The sequence below is a fragment of the Solanum verrucosum genome, unplaced genomic scaffold (assembly GCF_900185275.1).
Source record: "Solanum verrucosum unplaced genomic scaffold, falcon-dt-bn FXZP01000268.1, whole genome shotgun sequence".
NCBI lineage: Eukaryota > Viridiplantae > Streptophyta > Magnoliopsida > Solanales > Solanaceae > Solanum > Solanum verrucosum.
Genome location: NW_026019957.1, coordinates 1,179,235 through 1,201,156, shown reverse-complemented (window position 1 = coordinate 1,201,156; position 21,922 = coordinate 1,179,235). Strand labels below are relative to the sequence as shown.

The following is a 21,922-nucleotide window of genomic DNA, read 5'->3' as shown; positions in this document are numbered from 1 at the left end:
CGAGTGCGTTTCGAGTTTTTGAGCCTATAGTTAGTTTCTTGACGCCTTATCGGATACCGGGCAAGGAGATCTCGAATTCAAATTCCGACGATTTCATTGAGTCCGAAATGTCATTTTCAAGCTAGTAGCATATTTGATTTGTGTTCGGGAAGTGCCAAATGAGTTTTGGGTGAGCTTTTAAGCTTCTTAGATGCTTTGACACTATTTCAGCAAATTGGGGCAACTAAAGGGTTCATTATTAGTTTTAAAGGTTGAAAAATTATTCCGAAGGTTCTGAAATTTTGAGCATGAATTATAGGACTTATCTGCAAATTTTGGTGCATTTTCGCTAACCCGAGATTGGACTTTTATCGCAAATAAGAAATAATTGTTTACCGAGTAGAAATGATATTTGACTGGGCAAACGAGCATGAAATTGAGCTCCGATTGAACGAGCAGGTCCGTATCATTATTTAAGACATTTACAAAAAAGAATCGGGTCATTTCACTATCGTATGAGGAAATTACGGCCTTTTTAGTGAAAGATTAACTGCTGTTTTTCTGGTGCATAACAGCCATGTACTGTTATAAAAATCTCAGACTGTGTTCATTTGGTATTTTGAGCATATCGGGAGTTCTAGAGATCGGAATAGAGTGATTCTTACGGGTTTCTTCTTGAATTAATATGAGGGTTAGTATTCAATCTTCAATTCGACATTTTCTCATAATTTCTTTATCTGATTTTTTTTTCCTATCCGTAAATCTCTTAGGAAAAATTGGGATTTTATCGATTTGGACTCCCTTTTTGATGAAAAAGGTATATTTACGATCCTTATGTTATGGGTAAACTTATTTTAACAAAAAATTATTGATTCATCGATTATTTTCATCATATTAACCGCGTACTATTTGGACTTTCCCGGTAAAGTTAAAGTTTGATAAATTGAGAATTTCAAGGTCGATCTTAACTCCGTTTTTGATGAAATATCATATTTGAACTTATCTAAGCATGGGTAAGATGGTTTTCAAGAGATATTTCATTTTCGAGTCGGGGTTTCGGATCCGAATATTTTAGGCTTCTTCAAGAACGTGGATTTTCCTTCAAATTGAGTTTGTGAATTGATTTCAACTCCGTTTTCAAATTGGTTTTCACCATTAGCTTCCAAATACTTTAAGGATCATTTTACACCAAAAATTTCCAGATTTGGGTATCGTTTTCCGGTATGAGACTTTTGGACCGTTTTGCTCTTTTTCCCTAAATTTCTTGATTTTGGTGTCATTGGATTCGAATTGTGATTGTGAATAATTGTTTGAATAGATTATCGTGATCCGGATTATACTCGGAAAGGAAAGGCTCAAGTCAAGTAACTTTTGGAGTTCGTTTTAAGACAAGTGGCTTCCAAACTTTGTAAAACTCTTAGACTATGCATGACTACTTTCCTAATTGTGTTGGGGAGTAATAGGGATTGAGGATGGGTTTTATTTATTGATTGAAATTGTTGTAAATGAAAGATGGGGAATAAAACGAGTTAAATGTGTTATATGTGACTTGAATTTGTTGAATAAGTCACGTGATAACTGATATTGAGTGGATAGAAGAGCATGAGTAGGCTATGATTGATACAGACATTGTTATTGAGACAAATGATGTGTAATACTATGATGTGGTCGTGATATGGTTGTGATTGAGACAGGTGATGTGTAATACTATGATGTGGTCGTGATATGGTTGTGATTGAGACAGGTGATGTGTAATACTATGATGTGGTCGTGATATGGTTGTGATTGAGACAGGTGATGTGTAATACTATGATGTGGTCGTGATATGGTTGTGATTGAGACAGGTGATGTGTAATACTATGATGTGGTCGTGATATGGTTGTGATTGAGACAGATGATGTGTAATACTATGATGTGATCGTGATATGATTGTGATTAATGACATGTGCATATTCATTATTCATCCCATGTGTGAACTATCTGTTGCATGAGTTCTGAGACACTGATATGAGGATGGATGGATATGAGACACAATTGAGACTAGCTCCGGCTAGAGATATATGAGATGGACTAGCTCCGGCTAGCGATTTGGATGCCGATGGGATCTGGTTCCGGCGGTGATACATGGTCCATGTGTGGCCCCCATGGGTTCTGATTTGAGTATTCAGGGCGGACTGATTACGTCAACAGATGTGTATCGTAGGACATACATGCATCACGACTACATGACATCATTATTGCATTTTGCATCGCATTTGCCTTATCTTTGTCTGTGATGTGTGGATTGTATCGGTTTACCCTTCTTATGTGGAATTTGATCTACTTGCTCTTATTTGTTGATCTGAGGTTGATGAGGATATACTGTTGGTTCTGGCTGTTGAATATGATTTGTTTAGTATAGGTTGGTTGGTTTGCTGCTTGATTGAAGTTTCAGTGGTTCGGTTAGGATTGAAATGAGTTGTTTGTAGCTGCTAGTTTTGCTTAGTTTAGAGTTACTTGCGAGTACCTGCGGTTTTCGGTACTCACCCTTGCTTCTACACAATTGTGTAGGTTGACAGCTCTCTCAGATTCGACTTAGTATTTTCTTTAGCAGATTGAGCTTCGGGACATACTCGAGAGGTAGCGGTTCATTCCAGACGTGCCCTTGAGTTATCTTTACTTTCAGTTTTGTTCTATTCGAGAACTATACTCTGAGACTTGTATATTTTTATTCGAATTCTGTATTTAGAAGTTTGTACATGTGACAACCAAATTCTGGGTAGTGTTGAGTCTTAATTAAAGTCTTTCGCTTATTTATTATCTTTTATTCTCGTATTTCTACTTCTCTATCGTTGTGGTTGGGTTAGGCTGACGTGTTCGATGGGAAATGGACACGTGCCATCACATCCGGATTTGGGGTTTGACATATTTGAAGTCAGATTTTTTTCGATATTAACTTCACATTCCATCTTAAGTTAGATTTTGCCGATATTAATTTAGAATACCGCATATCTAATTTTAAACCGAATAAATATACAAAAATTTATAAACTTACTTGTACTTAGTCACAAAGCAATGGAGAAAGACGGCCATTTGCACCTTAGTGAAGTCTGTACCAACACAAAATCTCATACCACCTCCAAAAGCCATAAAATTTCTTGATGCTCCATTTATCTCTATTCCCTATTAGTAATTTCAACATTTCATTATAAGATAGTAAAATAATTAATTGTTAAAAACACATTTGAAGTTTCATTTTTTACGAGTTTTCTATCTGAACTATCAGGTGTTTTGTGTTTCCTATTTGAACTATCACTAACTGTAATTTTGAAGTCAAGTTAGAAAGAGTATTTAAAAATTGAAATTGTGTTTGGACATATATTTTTGCTGAAATTATGTGATGATTTTTTTTTTTTAACTTGAAAAGCTCATTTCCAAATTTAGATTGAAAACTCAAAATAATGTATAACTAAATAGTTTTTTTTGAAAAGAGATACTTGATAAAAAGAATAAAGAAAAATTATATTCAAATGCGATTATAATATAATTTTTCGACAAAGAACTTACCTCCCATCTCCATGGATTGAATTGAAGTGGATCTTCATATTTGGCAGGATTTAAGTGCACAGCTGGAGGGCTTACCATAACTGCCCAACCAGCTGGAATGGTATATTCTGCATCATAAATAATTATTATATTATTTTATTTTATATTTTTGCTGGTAGTAAATGATCTTTTATATATAATTAGTGTGATTTAACATGTTATAAATAATTATTTCCTTTAGGTTTTTTGTTATTAATTCTAATCAATCATGTGTCATTTCATTATTGAAAATCCTTGTGAACTTAAATAATAAAAGTGATTTTTGTGAGGAAAAAAAGAGAGGAAATGTGACTATGTTAGCTTATTTCAGTCTAAGTAACTTTTGTGCGAGTAAATGATTTGCCTATTTATTAAATTAATTTATTTTAATCGAACTAAGTTTATAGTTCAACCCGTCTATTTGACACTCTATGTAAATGTGGTAAATGAATTGTAATTACATACCTTTGAAGTTGATGTCTTTGAGTGCTTTTCTGAAAATCACAGGAGCAATATTTGCCAATCTAACTGTTTCATTGATAAACTGCATTTTCCAATGAAATTAATTAATTTATGATAATTCAAAATTAATTTGGGATAATTTATTTAGACTTGAAAGGGACAATATTATAATTTAGATTAAATACCTGAAATGTGAACTTCATTGATTTATACTCTTTCCATGTAAGTCCATAAGATGCATTTTCCCTTCTTCTAATTATTGCCACATGTTCCTCCTAAAGGCATTTGAGGATTGTTTGATTATGGTTTTGGGACAATTATTTTTAATGTATATTATAGAGATAATGGTTAAAACACATTCATGTATTATTATTTTCTTATAAATTTTGTATCTGAATTATTAAGTATCTGTACTTTCCATCTGAATTATCACCAATTACTATTTATTGAAACACACTTTGAAGATGACAAAACCAAGTGTTCAAATATATCACCAAATGGCGCATGACAACTATTTTACCCATATAAAATTTTTTGTCCACATGCCAGCTGACTCATTAATTTTGAGACGTATTTTGATAAATATTTGTTAATAGTTCAAATACGAAATTCGCAAAAAAAGTGATACTGTAACTTATGAGGAATGCTATGTACCATTACATTATGCATGATATAATGTGCAATATTAATATGTGTTTTAGCAATATTATGGGGATTAGCTATTTAAAGACATAAAGAAAAATTAATCTCTCTCTCTCTCTCTCTCTATATATATATATATATATAACTCGAAAAAATAAATAGTAAATTTGGTCCGCAACATATTTATGTACAAATTTGGATTCAAAACACAGTTACTAACACTTGATGTCACTGTTATAAAATTAAAAATTGAGAAAATTCATATTCCGAATCAGGCTCCTTCCAATAAATAATACCAAATGACCCTTTTTTTGGAAGTAAATGTATATGTTGTTCAATTGATGAAGAAGATGAGTTTCACTTATTGTTAATTCTTTCAAAGCCTTTGGATATTCATGAAGAAATTTAATAGCCAAAGTTATAGCCAAAGAGGTTGTCTCAAAACTAGCAAAGAGCGACAGAAACATCAAATCCAAAGCTATTGCCTCAGTGAGAATTGTGTCTTTACTTTGAAGTTCTTCTAATACATAATCAAAGAAGTCACTTTGTTCTTTTCTTGGTTGTGATTTCCTTTCCTCTAGCATTCTCTTGAGCATCTTCAATATTTTCTTTCTTCCCTGATGAACACCTACTAGAGTTAGTTCAATCACGACTTTGTATAAATTTAGTCAAACATTGTTATAACGATATTTCTGGTCTATATTTTTGAATGTTATAACAAAATACTGTTACAGAGAACATATAATATAACATATTATATAAAAAAAAAATTCTAAAGAAAATTGATCATTATAGTGAAATGATCTTCTAGAGACTAGGGGATGGTCAAACTATGCAATAACATTTGTGAGGATATAAAAGTTTCTCATTAACAATAAAATAGGAAGTATTGTTATAAGGTTATAAACATATCATTCTTTTGAAGCGTATACTAAAGATCTAGTAAGATAATAGTGTCATATAAACTGAAATAGATGGATTAATATTGCTTGTTATAAAGTTTGGTTTACTTTTTTTTACTAAAAAATAACTTGATTAACAAGAGGGAGTTACTCGGGTGGTAAGTATTCTCCATTTTCAATTCTAAGATTATGAGTTTGAGTTACCAACAGAGCAAAAAGATAGGAGCTTTCGGGGGAGGGGTAAAAAAATGAAATAAAAAAGTAACCTCAAGATATAAACATTTTGACATCATTAGTGCATAAAACGTAAACTTCAATAAATATAGAATTTAACTTATAAATACTTATAATGTAACGAACTTTTACACGATCATTTTACTTTTAATTTGTTATAGTAAGTGATCTATTTTATTTTCCAGGTTATTGATCCACTTTTTATCAGAGATTTATTATGATATTGTTAGTGCATAGAAATTAAACTCAAAATACCTGTAAGCACTTGTAATAGGCAGTTCCAGGAAAATATAGAGGGAAAGATATTAGTCCCTTTATAAAAGCTACAAAATTCTCAGACACATTTTCTGTTGAGTTCTCAGAATCAAAACTAATAAGTTTCTTTCCAGTTATATCAAATATCATCTGCAAAAAAAAAGATTAAAAAAAGATTATATATATTTAATTAAATTCAAATATAATATGAAAAAAATATACAACATCTTTGAGATATACATTACGAAGCTAGATAAAAAAAAATTCATTATTATTATTATTAGTATCTTACTATCATAGTGAATTTCCATGTAACAAAATACATAAAAGTCGAGTGACCATCTGTGAAATTACCTTCGCTGATGCCTCCTTCATCTCAACACTTGTTTGTCCTGACCATCTCTTCAAGTTATTATTTACAATTTTTTCAACCTCAGGCAACATATTTTTCAAACTTTCAGGGCCAAAAAGATTTAGCACCATGTTTTTCAAGTACTTGTACATAAAACCATGTAATGATCCAACATTTTGCCTTCCAAAAATCTCTGTGAAAGTATATGGATACAACTTTGAAACAATTTTCCCTCTTGTTGGAAGATAAAGTAATTAAAATCAGGATCTGTGGATACTATTACTGGATGTCCCACCAAACTAGTTCGAAATATCGGTCCATACCTGATTCAGAATTTAGATATTTTGAGTTTCTAGTTGAGAGATCAATAAAAACATATATATGGATCTATTTTTTTTTCTATTTTCCTTTAGTTCTTTTGGTTACATGAATAATTTGATCACCCACTATGTACAAAATAAATTATATAGCTAAGTACGAACGGTTTTTTCCACCCTACATTTATGTCCACCCTATAAATTTGATACCATCTCCTACAATGAAATTAATAACCCCACCCTGTTTGAGATATTTTTAATAATATCTAGTCTTATTCTTATTTTTTTAATGCTTGATTGGTTTGGTTTTCCCGTCAAGATTGAAAAATAGATACATGATATGTGTTTATATATAGACCTCAATTACTTAATCATTATAAGTTGAACTAATTTGATATAAACATTCGATACAGATCAACTTAAATAAAATCATAAGTGACATACACTAATATTAAATTTGTTAATTACCTTTGCATCCTCTCCTTCACAAAAGGAGGAATATCAAATGATGTATTTGGTGCAAAGAATTGAATAGTCTCACCAAGTAATGGCCAACCCATTGAACCTGGTGGGAGTTTTCCATTGTTTTTAGGGTATCTCAAGTAATGTTTAATGACAATAACAAGTAAGGATCCAATAATATAAATACCAAGTGACAACATTTTCTTGATAATATATTGTGTGTAAATTAAAGAGATGAAAATGTGGTGGTTTATAATTAGCTAGAGGAAATGGGAAACTATAAATAGGCAGTGGAATGATGTACTATTTTATCTTTAGTTTAAAAATAATAATTAGACACATGTCTTTTAACTTGGTTTCAGATGACATTTATGTCCTCCAACATTGAATAAGTACAAGTAGACTCTTAAACTTGTATAAAGTTTAATAAATAGACACATGCCTCATATGTGGTGTCCTACATGACATGCTACATGTATTATGTGACGTAAGACATGTGTGTCTATTTGTTAAGTTTTATACAAGTTTAATCGCCTACTTGTACATACCTAAAGTTGAAAGACATAGATGACAGTTGAAACCAAGTTAAAAGGCACATTTATATACCCTTCGGAGTGGCTCCGTGATTTGGACTTGGAACTTCCATGTTAGAAGTCTCAAGGTCGAAACCCCTTGCCAGCAAAAGTAAGGGGTTTGCCTTCTGGGTTATGTGGGTTAAGTCTCCAATGTTATTTGCGAGTTATTATATAGGATTGAGGGTCTTACCTTGTGCGCACCCAAAGAATAGCAGTTGCAAGTTTCCTAATCATAAAAAAAAACACATTTATATATATTATGTGGTAAGAAAAAAGAAGTTAAGATGTTCAAAATTTGTTAGCAAATTGTCTTGTATTTGACTTTTATTATTAAGAGAATTTTAAGGTGAAATGGATGGACTCCACGTGTCCTAGTTGTTCTTTTAAATAAAATCCATAATTACTCCTATCCACCCACCCCCACCCCACCCCACCCCACAGCCTTTGAATATGATTTAAAATTACTCTAGGGTTGGAGCACCGTGAAGAGTTTAAAGGGCAAAAATGGAACTTTTCAAAAATCACCAGGGTAACTCAATTTAAAATAGTGTAGGGACTAATAATGATACTGTTATAGCTAACTTACATACACTTCGATTATTCTATTGGGTGCTTATTATCTCTTATCCATATATTTAATTTATAGAGGCCTACCCCGCTAAAGATTAGCTGTGAGGAAAAAAGCTATCAATCTATAGATGGCTGGGGTATCCATGATTTTTTGAAAATACATCGAATGAATCGATAAAATTTAACTTTTTTTCCTTTTGTGTTTGTGATATTTAATTCAAATATATACATAAAAAAATTTAGCATTTTCTCGAAGAATCCTATTGAATATTGATGCTATACTTTCTTTTCTTTTTCTTTTAGTAAAAAAAAAATGGTGCTCAATAAACATATATATAGTACTACTATTTGTCTATACTTTATTTGTTATTAAAGCTTGCTATTGTTTTACATAAGAAACGAGACATTCTAATGATAATGTTACTCTTATAAGACATATTGAAAATAATTGAATTGTACAAATATGGACTAAACTTATTAATATAATGTTAGAAAAATATTTTATATTATGGTACACGAAATATATATTTTCTCTCAATAGACAAAAATCGTTATTTTTCCTTTAAAGTTAGGTTTCTACACCACTCAAAATGAGTAGTGGGCAGAAATGATTGAACAATTAGAGTAATTGCTATTAGCAGACCACACACTATCAAATAGGGCACGTTTACTCACTTATATTAAATGTTTGTACTTCCCTATCAAATAGGGCACGTTTACTCACTTCAGAATAACTTATATTAAATGTTTGTACTTTATATATCTGAAGTTTATATACATATGATCAAAGTTTATAAATTATTTTCCTAAAGTTCAGGCATATATAATTAAAGTTTAATTCTTTTGTCCGAATTTCTACATGTGGTTGATATCGGTCATTTTTATCTGAAATTTGTACACACACACACACATATATATATATATATATAAAGTTCTATAATTTTTACTTGAACTTAAGGTAAAAATATGTTAACTTCAGGTAAATATAATTTTAAATATAATCAATGGATAAAATTAGCTAATGTAGAATACTACTCTTATTAATTACTCTTTATAATGGTACACCAACAATAATATACCTATTGTAAATTTACAAGGTGGAATCTGAAGTAAGTACGGTGTACACATATATTACTCATGTGTTATGGAGGTATATAGGTTAATTTTAAAAAAACTACAGACTTACATAGCGCAAATTAAAAAATGTACATAAAGAAATAATATAATTACTCTTTAAAATGATAATTTTAAATAATTACAAAACATAACGAAATTATGAAATTTTATAGCCTTTACATACCCTTTACATACAAGCGGTCTCCCTTACAGTTGCACCAATGTTATACATACAATTTAAAAAACACATACATTAAATTCAGTTGACCATAGATACAATTGATGTCTTCACATATATCACAATATACATTTACATTCTAATACTGTACCTACTTTTACCAAGTTTTGTTTTTAATCGTTCTATGATTTGCTTGATTATTAAAAAGATAATAATATTAATAAGTTTTTAAATTTATTATGAGTTATGATTATATATAACATATTGAATAAAATTTTGAAAAATTAATTTTTATAACAAGATTATCTAATTTGAACTATATATTTAGCCCAAAACTAATCTAACTTTAAGATATGCTAAATTAAATAAATGAAAATAGACTGAATTAATAAATAAACTTATCAATTTTGACAGATTAAGTTGGTCATATGTAATATTAGTAGTGTAGATTTCTAGTTTTGGTTAATTATTTCTGCCTAATTATTCTACCTCGAATTAATATTGTTGTTGTTGCCATTTTTGTCAATTTATGCCAAATCAGCCTAATTATTAATGGACGGAAATAAATTGGGTTAATTTTTTTTTCTTTTTTTTATCCTCCCTAGGAGCTCCCATCCCTTTTGCTCTCTTGGTGACTCGAACTCGCAACTTTCGGGTTGGAAGTGAGGGGTGCTTACCATCCGAGCAACTCCCTCTTGTCAATTGGGTTAAAATAGATTGAGCCAATTTTGGTTAATTATTTCTGCCTAATTATTCTACCTCGAATTAATATTGTTGGTATTGCTATTTTTGTCAATTTATGCTGGATCAACCTAATTTTTAATGAACTGAAATAAATTTGATTAAAATAGATTCAGCCAATAATCTATATAAGTTACGTTAATTAGCATTAGGGGTGTTCATGGTTTGGATAAAAACCGATCCAAACCGAAAAACCAAACCAAACCGATTAAATGAACCAATTTAATTTGGGTTTTGGTTTGGTTTGGTTTTAGATTGTTAAGAACCGATAGTATTTGGTTTGGTTATGGTTTTGTTCGAAAAAAATTGAAGAAATAATCGAACCGAACCAACTAGTTATATACATAAATTTTATTATTATACATACATAATATATTATATTCATAAACAATTTTAAAGATTTTATATATGTTTCATCAAAATTTATTTATAATTTACTTATGAAAGAAAAAATGTCTAAGGTGAGAACATTTTTCTTATTGGTTTCATGTATATGAGTGTCTATGGAAATTCTTTGTGGGACTGAAAATGTCATTGTCTCTTCCTTCAATGCCAAAATAGTGAATTTTGAAGTTTTATTCAGTAAATTCAATGATCGAAAGTTCTGTAATGCCAGTCATTCTAACTATTTTTTTGTTTGAATGGATTGTTGTCACTTTTTTCACGTTTTGAATGAATTGTTTCTTTTATTTTTATGTATGGTTAATAACCGAAAAACCGAACCTAACCGAACCAAAACCGAAAACAACCAAACCGATAAATGTATATTATATTTGGTTTGGTTTGGTTTTGATAATTTTAAAATCGATTAAGTTGGTTTGGTTTTGATTTTGACCAATAACCGATCCAAACCAAACCGTGAACACCCCTAATTAGCATAATCTAAAGTGTCTTTTCTTTCTTCTTTAGGAATTGGGACCATTTGGTTAGGATTAAATTATTGACTATTCATACTTCTTTTAATTTATTATTAGTAATCCTCTTAATTTTTTATTTTTAAAAAACCGTATAGTATAATGTATAAAAAAGTGTATCAATTTTGTATAATTATGTATAAAATATGGAGTATAGTATAGGGATTCTAGCGTAATTATATATGACAAAAAAAAAATCAATAAAAGTAGGCGCGCATATATATATATATATATGGTATTGATATTATATAAATAGTTATGTGTATCATTATTGTGTAATCATGAATATATGATGTATAGTTATGTATTAAAGATGTATTACATACATATATTCTATTAATACAATATTTACACATTGCAGGCTATTTTTTTTTTTTCAATTTCAACCAATTCATATTTTCTCTAAATAGTAAGGCTGGGCATAAAATATCGAAAATCGTTGAATTACTGAACCGAACCAAAATTTTTGGTTATTTGGTATGGTATTGGGGAGTAAAATTTTAGAATTATGGTATTTAAGTTTGGGTTTGGTATGAGACATCAGTACCATTTGATATTCAGTATTTTCCGAATACCAAATTATTTACTTAATGAAGGTCATATATCAACATATCCATTACTCATTAGTATAAGTCTAAAGAGAAAGTTAAAGAATAAGCATGAATGATCATAATACATGTCTTTTAGGGTGTGTTTGGTATGAAGGAAAATGTTTTCCATGGAAAATGCTTTCCTAGAAAATGTTTTCCTGGAAAACAAGTTGATTTTTGACTTATTTTCTCATGTTTGGTTGGTGAGTAGAAAATATTTTCCAGAAAAGATTTTGTGTTTGATTTATGAATGAAAAATATTTTTGAGAAATATTTTTTATTTTTACTAGAGTAGAAAATAATTTTTGAAATTGAAAATAGTTTTTAAAAACAAACTTAAATTTTTTTTGGGGGTGGGGGGTGGTAGGGGGTGGGTGAAGGGGGGGGGTCAAGGGTAGGGGTGAATAATTGAAATTTTGAAGTTGAAATTATTTTTTAAAAACAAACTTAAATTTTTTTTTTGGGGGGTGGGGGCTGGGAGATGGTAGGGGGGTGGGGTAGGTGGGGGGCTCGAGGGTTGGGGTGAAAAAATAAAATTTTGAAGTTGAAAATATATTTTAAAAATAAAATTAAAATTTTTTTTGGGCGTGAGGGGGGGTGTTGGTAGGGGTTGGGTGGGGTGGGGGGGGACTGGGTAGGGGTGAAAAAAATGAAATTTTGAAATTGAAAATATTTTTTAAAAACAAACTTAAATTTTTTTTTCGGGGGGGGGTGCTGGGTAGGAGGTGGGTTGGGGGGGGGGTCAAGGGTAGGATGAAAAAATGAAAATTTGAAGTTGAGAATATTTTTTAAAAACAAACTTAAATTATTATTTTTTTGGGGGGTGGGGTAGGAGTGGGTGGGTGGGTGGCTGGGTAGGAGGTGGGTGGGGGGTCGAGGGTAGGGTGAAAAACTGAAATTTTGAATTTGTAAATATATTTTAAAAACAAACTCAATTTTTTTTTGGGGGGGGGGGTGTGTGACCGGAGAGGGGCGTGGGTGATCGAGGATTGGGATGAAAAAAATAAAAATTTGAAGTTGAAAATATTTTTTAAAAATAAATTTAGTTTTTTTTCTTTTTGAAGGGGATTGGGGACTGATAGGGGGGTTGATGGGGGGGGGGCGAGGGTAGTGGGTGGGAGTAAAAAATTGAAATTAGAAATATCTTTTAAAAACAATTTTTAATATTTTTTTTTGCGAGGGGGTGGGGGTAGGGGTGAGAGTGGGGTAAAAAAATTGAATTTAAAAACAAGCTTTAAAATTTTTTATTTTTTTTTGGGGGGGGGGGTGGTGGTGGTTTGAGGGTAGGGACAAAATAAATTGATTTTTTCAACAAAAAAGTAATTGTAATTTGAAGTTGGAAGAGAGTTTTGGAAAATGTTTTCCTTAAGTTTAGAAGGGAAGTCATTTTCCTTAAATTTGAGGAAAATGAGTTGATTTGGAAAACATTTTCCAAAACATTTAGTCCAACCAAACATAAGAAAATTGGGGAAAATGTTTTCCTTCATACCAAACACACCCTTAGTTGTATCAATTTGCTTTTCTTGATGTCTTCTTACTTGTTGATCTTCTATTATATCATGCGTCTACATTAAAAAAAATAGAATTGATTGGAGAAATAGTATTAACTTTGTAATACAATTGGTTATAACTTCAATACGGTATGACAAAATACCGTACCAAATCGAAGTTTAATTTACCATTTTTCGAATTACCAAATCAAAATTTAAAAATTTGGTATTTGGTATCTACTTTTAACTACCAATTACTGAATTACCAAACCCGAAATTTGAGAAATCCGAACCGAATACCGAATGCCCACCCCTACTAAATAGTCTCAAAATTTCAAATATAAACTCCTCTCAATGATTCAAGTCTTTTTATATATTGCTTATGCAAAACAATATACGTTTCTCAATAAGTCAAATTTTAAAATCAAGCTTTAAAGAAGTTTAAATTACCGAATGCCCACCCATATTGTAAGTTTCTTTTTCTTTCTCTATTCCCATTTCCCCCCTCTTTTTCCAGATCCATTTGAGAAGGCCGAATGGTCATTTTTTTTGGGGAAAAGGGACAAATATACTCCCGAACTATCATAAATGGTATGTCAATACCCTCCGTTATACTTTAAGGTTGTATATGCCCTTACCATCATTCTTTTGGGTTTTATATATCCTTGAATCTAACGGATGGACATGTGACATCATCTAAATGATTTACCTGATTTTATTTATTTATTTATCCAAAAAAATTGAAAACCCACCCATTTTCTATACTTTACCCACCCATGGCCCAAATTAAAATATCATGACATTTAAAACTAAAAATAAAAAAACATAGCTTTTCATCTTCATTAAAAATCAAATAAAAGGAGAAGTGTTCTTCAATTCATTTTCCAAATCTCACAAACAAAAACCTAGAAGCATATTATTTCAATCAAAATCAAGAAATCAATTTCATTTTTTTTTCAAATCAATTTATTCTTTGTTGAAAGGGGTTGAGAAAATACTACCACCATTGATGGACAAAGCTTCAAGCTTTAAAGTGGGTCTACATTCAAATCGAAAATTTCAAGCTCAAATCGATTTGTTATTGTTAAAAGGGTTTGAGAAAATACAATCACCATTGATGGACAAAGCTTCAAGCTTTAAAGTGGGTCTACAATCAAATCAAAAATTTCAAGCTCAAATTGATTTGTTATTATTGAAATGTGTTGAAAATATTTTTGAAATAGATGATGTATAAAACACCCAATAACCTAGATTCCTACTGTTCTAAATGAAGATGAATTTTATTTTTTTTTGTTTAGCAAGCATAAAGCTATATATTTAAAAAATTTGAAAGACACAAGATTCACATAACTTGCAGGGATGTTAGTGAAAGTGAAGAAAATAGTAGTTTTAGTGAACAAGTCATCTTCTTCCTTGAAAGATGAGTTCTTGATTCCATGGTTATGGTGGGTTGAGAAGAATAAAGGGATGAATTTTGATGAAAATGAAGAGTTGATTTTAGCACCACCCATTTTGGTTGTGGGTCGGGTGAATTTTTAATTTTTGGGTAAAAAATAAATAAAATCGGGTAAATCATTTAGATGATGCCACGTGTCCATCCGTTAGATTCAAGGATATATACAACCCAAAAGAATGACGGTAAGGGCATATACAACCTTAAGTATAACAGAGGGTATTGACATACCATTTATAATAATTCGGGGGTATATTTGTCCTTTTTCCCTTTTTTTTGTAACAAATAATCGGTGAGTTATTTTAGATAATGAATTTTGACTCAACGGATATTTTGTCTAATTTTTCCATCTATTATAAATTGTTTTCAATTTTTTTGTTTGTTAGTTAACACTAAATTAAATTTCTTTGCATAACATTACTATACGTTTTTTTTCACATATTTATGTTGATTGCATAACGCGAAAAGAAAACTTATGGAACTAAATATATATGGTAACAATCATTGGGTTTTTTCAAGCATTTTCTTTCTTTTGTAACGTATGCTATCGATAGAAATATTTGTGGAACTATTTCGTTTAGATCAATTTTTTTGGTACATCTATGGACGAAATTTAATATTGTTGTTGTTGCCATTTTTGTCAATTTATGCCAAATCAGCCTAATTATTAATGAGCGGAAATAAATTGGGTTAAAATAGATTGAGCCAATTTTGGTTAATTATTTCTGCCTAATTATTCTACCTCGAATTAATATTGTTGGTATTGCTATTTTTGTCAATTTATGCTGGATCAACCTAATTTTTAATGAACAAAAATAAATTTGGTTAAAATAGATTCAGCCAAGATTCAGCCAATCTATATAAGTTACATTAATTAGCATAATTTAAAGTGTTTTTTCTTTCTTCTTGAGGAATTGGGACCATTTGGTTAGGATTAAATTCTTGCCTATTCATACTTCTTTTAATTTATTATTAGTAATCCTCTTAATTTTTTATTTTTTAAAAACCGTATAGTATAATGTATAAAATAGTGTATCAATTTTGTATAATTATGTATAAAATATGGAGTATAGTATAGGGATTCTAACGTAATTATATATGACAAAAAAAATCAAGAAAAGTAGGCGCATATATATATAAATATATTGGTATTGATATTATATAAATAGTTATGTGTATAATTATTGTATAATCATGAATATATGATGTATAATTTTGTATTAAAGATGTATATACATACATATATTCTATTAATACAATATTTACATACTGCAGATTTTTTTTTTTTCAATTTCAACCAATTCAAATTTTCTCTAAATAGTAAGGCTGGGCTAAAATATCGAAAATCGAATTACTGAATCGAACCGAATTTTTTGGTTATTTGGTAATTCGGTATTTAGTATGGTATTCGGGAGTAAAATTTTAGAATTATGGTATTCCAGTTTGAGTTTGGTATGAGACATCAGTACCATTTGGTATTCAGTATTTCCCGAATACCAAATTATTTACTTAATGAAGGTAAAATATATTAACATATCCATTACTCATTAGTACAAGTCCAAAAAGAAAGTTAAAGAATAAACATGAATAATCATAATACATGTCTTTTAGTTGTATCAATTTGCTTTTCTTGATGTCTTCTTACTTGTTGATCTTCTATTATATCGTGCGTCTACATAAAAAAATAGAATTGATTGGAGAAATAGTATTAACTTTGTAATACAATTGGCTATAACCTCAATACGGTATAACTGAATACCGTATCAAATCGAAGTTTAAATTACCGTTTTCCAAATTCCCAAACCGAAACTTAAAAATTTGGTATTTGATATCTACTTTTAACTACCAATTACTGAATTATCAAACCCAAAATTTGAGAAATCTCAACCGAATATCAAATGCCTACCCCTACTAAATAGTCTCAAAATTTCAAATATAAACTCCTCTCAATGATTCAAGTCTTTTTATATATTGCTCATGTAAAACAATATACGTTTCTCAATAAGTCAAATTTTAAAGTCAAGCTTTAAAGAAGTTTAAATTGACGAACATAGAATCTAAGTTTCTTTTTCTTTCTCTATTCCCATTTTTCCCCCTCTTTTTCCAGATCCATTTAAGAAGGCCGAATGGTCATTTTTTTTGTAACAAATAATTGGTGAGTTATTTTAGATAAGGATTTTGACTCAACGGATATTTTGTCTAATTTTTCCATCTATTATAAATTGATTTCAATTTTTTTGTTTGTTAGTTAACGGTAAATTAAATTTCTTTGCATAATATTACTATACGTTTTCTCACATATTTATGTTGATTGCAGAACACGGAAAGAAAATTTATCGCTACAAGAAAAAATTGAATTACATGGGGATTTTCCTGGGGATTAGTATGAAAATTTGCAGGAAAATAAGTTTCCTACGGATTATCATACTAATCCCAGAAAATCCTCATGTAATTCACACTTTTCTTGTAGTGTATGAAACTAAATATATATGGTAACAATCTTTGTGTTTTTTCAAGCATTTTCTTTCTTTTGTAACGTATGCTATCGATAGAAATACTTGTGGAACTGTTTCGTTTAGATCAATTTTTTTGGTACGTCTATGGACGAATTTTAATATATAAATAAAATCCTTCCGTTTTAAGAGAAAAAAACACCCATAAAACCCTATTCGAGCAGTGAGCAAGGTGGAATCATATTTTACACGACACTAAGCAATTATATAATTACCTTTAAAATGCATACCACTAAACTATGATCGAATAATAAATGTTTTTATAAAAATTGAGTATGATTACTTCCCTAAATTTATCCCTGTACCCTCTTCATTTAAATTTGTTTATTTTACTGCTTCTTTTTTTTACTATTCTTTAATTCTATTTTTTCTATGTTTAATATTACAAGATTAAAAAGCATTTTGATACAAAATATTTGTTGAGTCAAAATTTCTTGTTTTAAATAAGACAATTATCAATTCTTACAAAAAAAAATGCTCATATATTCGATATTTTTTTCAATTGCAAGCAAAGTGCAATTCACTCCTTCCCTTTTTCCCCTAATATCTTTCCTCTTTCGGTCGTTGAAGAAGATGAACTATTATAATGTGTAAAATTATATAAATAATGTAAATGAATATATATACACTGATTATATATTACATATACACAATTTACAATGTCTATATTTTACTTATTGATACGACTTTTTTTTGTCACATATACAGTTACATAAACACCCCTTTGATTTATATGACACTCTTGGAAGGTAAACACTCAGTGTTCCAAACTATTTAAGTAATAAGACAAAAACAAATGTAAGGTAAATTCGCATGTCCATGATATCAATAGCGTAGCCATATACAATGAATGGAGTTACTTCGTTTAAAATTATATATAACACTTTTAAAATAAGAAACTGGTATGTTATTGTTATATAAATGAACATTTATAATATCGTAAAACACAAAAAATGAAGAAAGAGAGAAGTAAATATAAAATGCATTCATATTATTAGAACAACTCCCATCTAACATAGCAATATTACATAAGGTATTATTATAGGTGTCGATAGAGTAATTTCTAGATCGACATGCATTTTAAATGCATTATTCATACATAAACTATGAATTAACCATATTAATAACTTAAAAACATGCACTTATAGATAACAAAATTAAAGGCTGTGTGCATCCAAAGGCGGATCTACATTCACATTAGTGAGTTCACGAGCTTAATAATAACTTTTGTTCAACGTCTGTATATGAATTTACCGTTGCAAGTACCTTTAGTCATATTTTCCGGAGATTTTGATGTGGTAACCATTTGGAAATTGTAAACCTGGAGTTCGTACTATATCTCCTCCTTTGATTATCTCCCACCTAATGATAATGAAGATTTTTAAATTAAAGATGTGTATATAATGACCGTATCACGCCTCTCCATATCGGGCATATATTTATATAAATTCTTTTCAAATTCCTTTAATCAATTTATATATTTTGTATAACTTACTTGTACTTGGTCACAAAGCAATGGAGAAAGACAGCCATTTGCACCTTAGCAAAGTCTGCTCCAATACAAAATCTCATGCCACCTCCAAATGCCATAAAATTCCTAGATGCTCCATTTAGTTCTATTCCCATTCCCTGTAAGCAATATCAATAATTCATTATAATTTATAAGAAAAAAAATTATTTAAAAAAATTTGTTTTTTTTAATTAACTTGAAAAAAATAATTTTTCAAATTTAAAGTGAAAAGTAAATAATATATAACCAATATATGGTTGATTTTTTAAATATTTTTATATCAAATCATAATATAATTTTTTGACTAATAACTCACCTCCCATCTCCATGGATTGAACTGAAGTGGATCTTCATATTTGACAGGATTTAAGTGGACAGCTGGAGGACACACCATAACTGCCCAACCAGCTGGAATGGTATATCCTGCATCTCACAAAAGGTTATTATATATAGTAATTTATTTTATTCTAATAATAATATAATGAGTTTTTTACATGATTAATATAATTTAACATGTTTTAAATGGAGAAGGGTCTAAAATTCTCCTCAAGTATTTGAATTGGTACAAAACTACCCTCATCCACCTATCGGCCCTAAAATACCCCTTGACGTCCACCTTTCAGGTCAAAAATACCCTCGATGTTAATCCTTTGACTCATATTTACCCTTATTTTTCAATAGCTCCCTTAAAGTAAAATTATTAAATATTTATTTATTATATTGCTTAATGTGATTGGTCCAAATTTAAACACTTCTCAAATAAATAATAAAAATGATATTTTAAAAAAATGATGTTTTCTATAAAACCACTTATGATTCATATTTTGACCCGATACAATTGAAAATACTATTGAAAAAATAATTAATTTCATGATATCTTTCTATTGACCTATTTTAAATCAACCCCAATTTATTATAACGTAACCCAACTCATAAATGGGGATCCAACTAAAATCCATACTTACCCCCGACTGATTGTTCATCTAAAAAAAAATTATTTCATTAATATAAAATTTTCTCTCAATTATCCAAATGTCTTGTTCATTTTTCTTTTATTCTTTTTTTTTAATATCTTATTCTTAATTAGGATATCCATGACTAAACTTGAAATGAATTCACATATTTATATTCTTTTAATTAGTATTATTGTCATGATGGGATGAGGGTGGGGATAAGAGAAATGATATTTTTATTCTTTTATTTTTAATTTTGGGTACACACAAAAGAAAATATAATATTTGTACATATTTGGTTAATTAAGTCATCTTTTATTGAATTAATTATTTCTATATGAATGCATCTTATTTCCTCCTTTTTCTCTCTCTCTTGTTTGTCATAAATTTAATAAAAAAAAATTAAAATGGAAGAGATAGGAAGTGAAGGGCGGGGAGGGAGGAGTGAAGTGAGTAGATGTCTAACCTTTTTACAATTTTAAATTTACTATGAAATTCAAAATCAAGTCAATCATGTGAGCTTATATATTAAGTAATTTCAAATTATTTAACGGAAAGGGCCTAAAATGCCCTTAAACTATGAGATTTGGTATAATATTACCCTTCATCCACCTAATGAGTATGATCTGTTAGACATCAGGTATTTTTGAGCCAAAAGGGTGGAGGGCCGATAGATGGATGGAGAGTAATTTGTACCAATTCAAATACTTGAGGGGCATTTTAGGCCCTTCTCCAATTCTTAAACGTTATCTTTAACTATATTTAATGTGACTTACTAATAATATTTCTTTTATATATATTCAGTGTATAGAAGTAAGTGTGGTAACATGAGTTTTCATGTTTGGACTGATTAATAACCTGTTAATTTATGGATCACTCTCGCAAATACTTTTATTGAAGTAGTCTTTAGTTTTTGTACAATTATTCTTCTATATTTAGGTATCACTCTAATGACTTAGACTAGGATGCTTGTTCGACTATGTTGGGTATATAGTAAGAACTAATGGATATGGAGGGAAGATGAAAGGAGAAAATATGAAGTTTCTGTTATGCTTTAGTAAAAAAACAATTCTCCCTCATTGGTGTTGGAAATAAAAGTTCAAGTGTTTAAATAAGGAAACACTTCTACTAGTTGTTAAAGGGTTGGAAAGAGGGACCCCTCACACTATCGTCGCTCGCTACAACTTTGGCTAGATTATTTTTTGGACAAGTTTTTTAATTAATTATTAATTAAGTAATGTCCTAAGCGATTTTAATTATTTAATTAATTAACCGAAATGACCCAATCCAACTCGACTCGTGTTTTAAAATGTCTTTCCCGTTTTATTTGAATTTTCCATGTTTGAAATGACTGTTCTGAAAGGTGTAACTTTCAAGAACCGTCATGACTGTTCTGGAAGCTAAGGTTGCAAACTTTCATGAACGGTCGTGTGGTTTCTGAAAGGTCGCAAACTTTCGGAAATAGTGCTTCTTATCTATAAATACTGTGATTCCTTAGACTTTTCACTTACGAAATTTCTGAACTTCTTCTTCTTCTTTTGTACAATTAAATTATTCGTGTACTTTACTCCGTTGAGTGGCTCGCTGACACCATTGTTTTTGGTATCAATACATTGTGAATAGAATGTTCTATCTTGGAGGATCTATTCCTTTAAGCCTCGAATACTAGAGGGGAATAGTTTCTTAAGGGGACATTGTGCATTCAGTGGCTCGATTTTCCTTCCCTTTTGTCTCATACAATATAAGTTATTAATTCCGATGATATTATTAATTTCTATTTTTCATTACATGATTTAAACTTTGTTGTTTATATTTGTGCAAAGTTATTGTTATCATTAGTATGTTTTTTTAATACATATAGCATAACAGACTAAGCAATATCATCATCACTATCATAGGGTGATGACTAAATAAAATATAAATTGAGTTCTTAGTTGGTCGAGTTATAATATTGGAGGTATGGATGAGGTTATTTTTCAAAATTGCGTGGCATTTTGGCACTAAAAATCGTTTAGATTTTTTTTTTTAGTTCAGTAAATATGCACAATTTATTAGACAGTGAAATATATATATATATATATATATATATGCATCATTTGTTAGACAAAAATGGTATATATGTGTAATTTTTTTTAATGAGGGTATGTCTC

At 29.8% G+C, this 21,922-nt stretch overlaps 3 protein-coding genes and 1 pseudogene across 3 annotated transcripts in view; 1 reads left to right on the top strand and 3 right to left on the bottom strand.

The window, feature by feature from the left end:
* Positions 1-21,922, bottom strand: part of LOC125814458 (cytochrome P450 87A3-like) — a 145,993-nt gene that overhangs the window by 924 nt on the left and 123,147 nt on the right. The gene's annotated exons all lie outside the window — the stretch shown is intronic.
* LOC125814483 (NADH dehydrogenase [ubiquinone] 1 alpha subcomplex subunit 6-like) overlaps positions 1-21,922 on the top strand; it is a 520,085-nt gene that overhangs the window by 414,221 nt on the left and 83,942 nt on the right. The window lies entirely within an intron of this gene.
* On the bottom strand, positions 4,001-7,369 carry LOC125814488 (cytochrome P450 87A3-like; annotated as a pseudogene).
* The window catches only part of LOC125814457 (cytochrome P450 87A3-like), a 54,832-nt gene continuing 51,487 nt past the window's right edge, over positions 18,578-21,922 (bottom strand). The window contains exons 8-10 of the mRNA XM_049493903.1: positions 19,136-19,242; positions 18,805-18,938; positions 18,578-18,671 (exon numbers count right to left, since the gene is read on the bottom strand). Of these exons, the coding sequence (XP_049349860.1) occupies positions 18,578-18,671; positions 18,805-18,938; positions 19,136-19,242 (335 nt within the window). The remainder of the gene's footprint in view (positions 18,672-18,804; positions 18,939-19,135; positions 19,243-21,922) is intronic.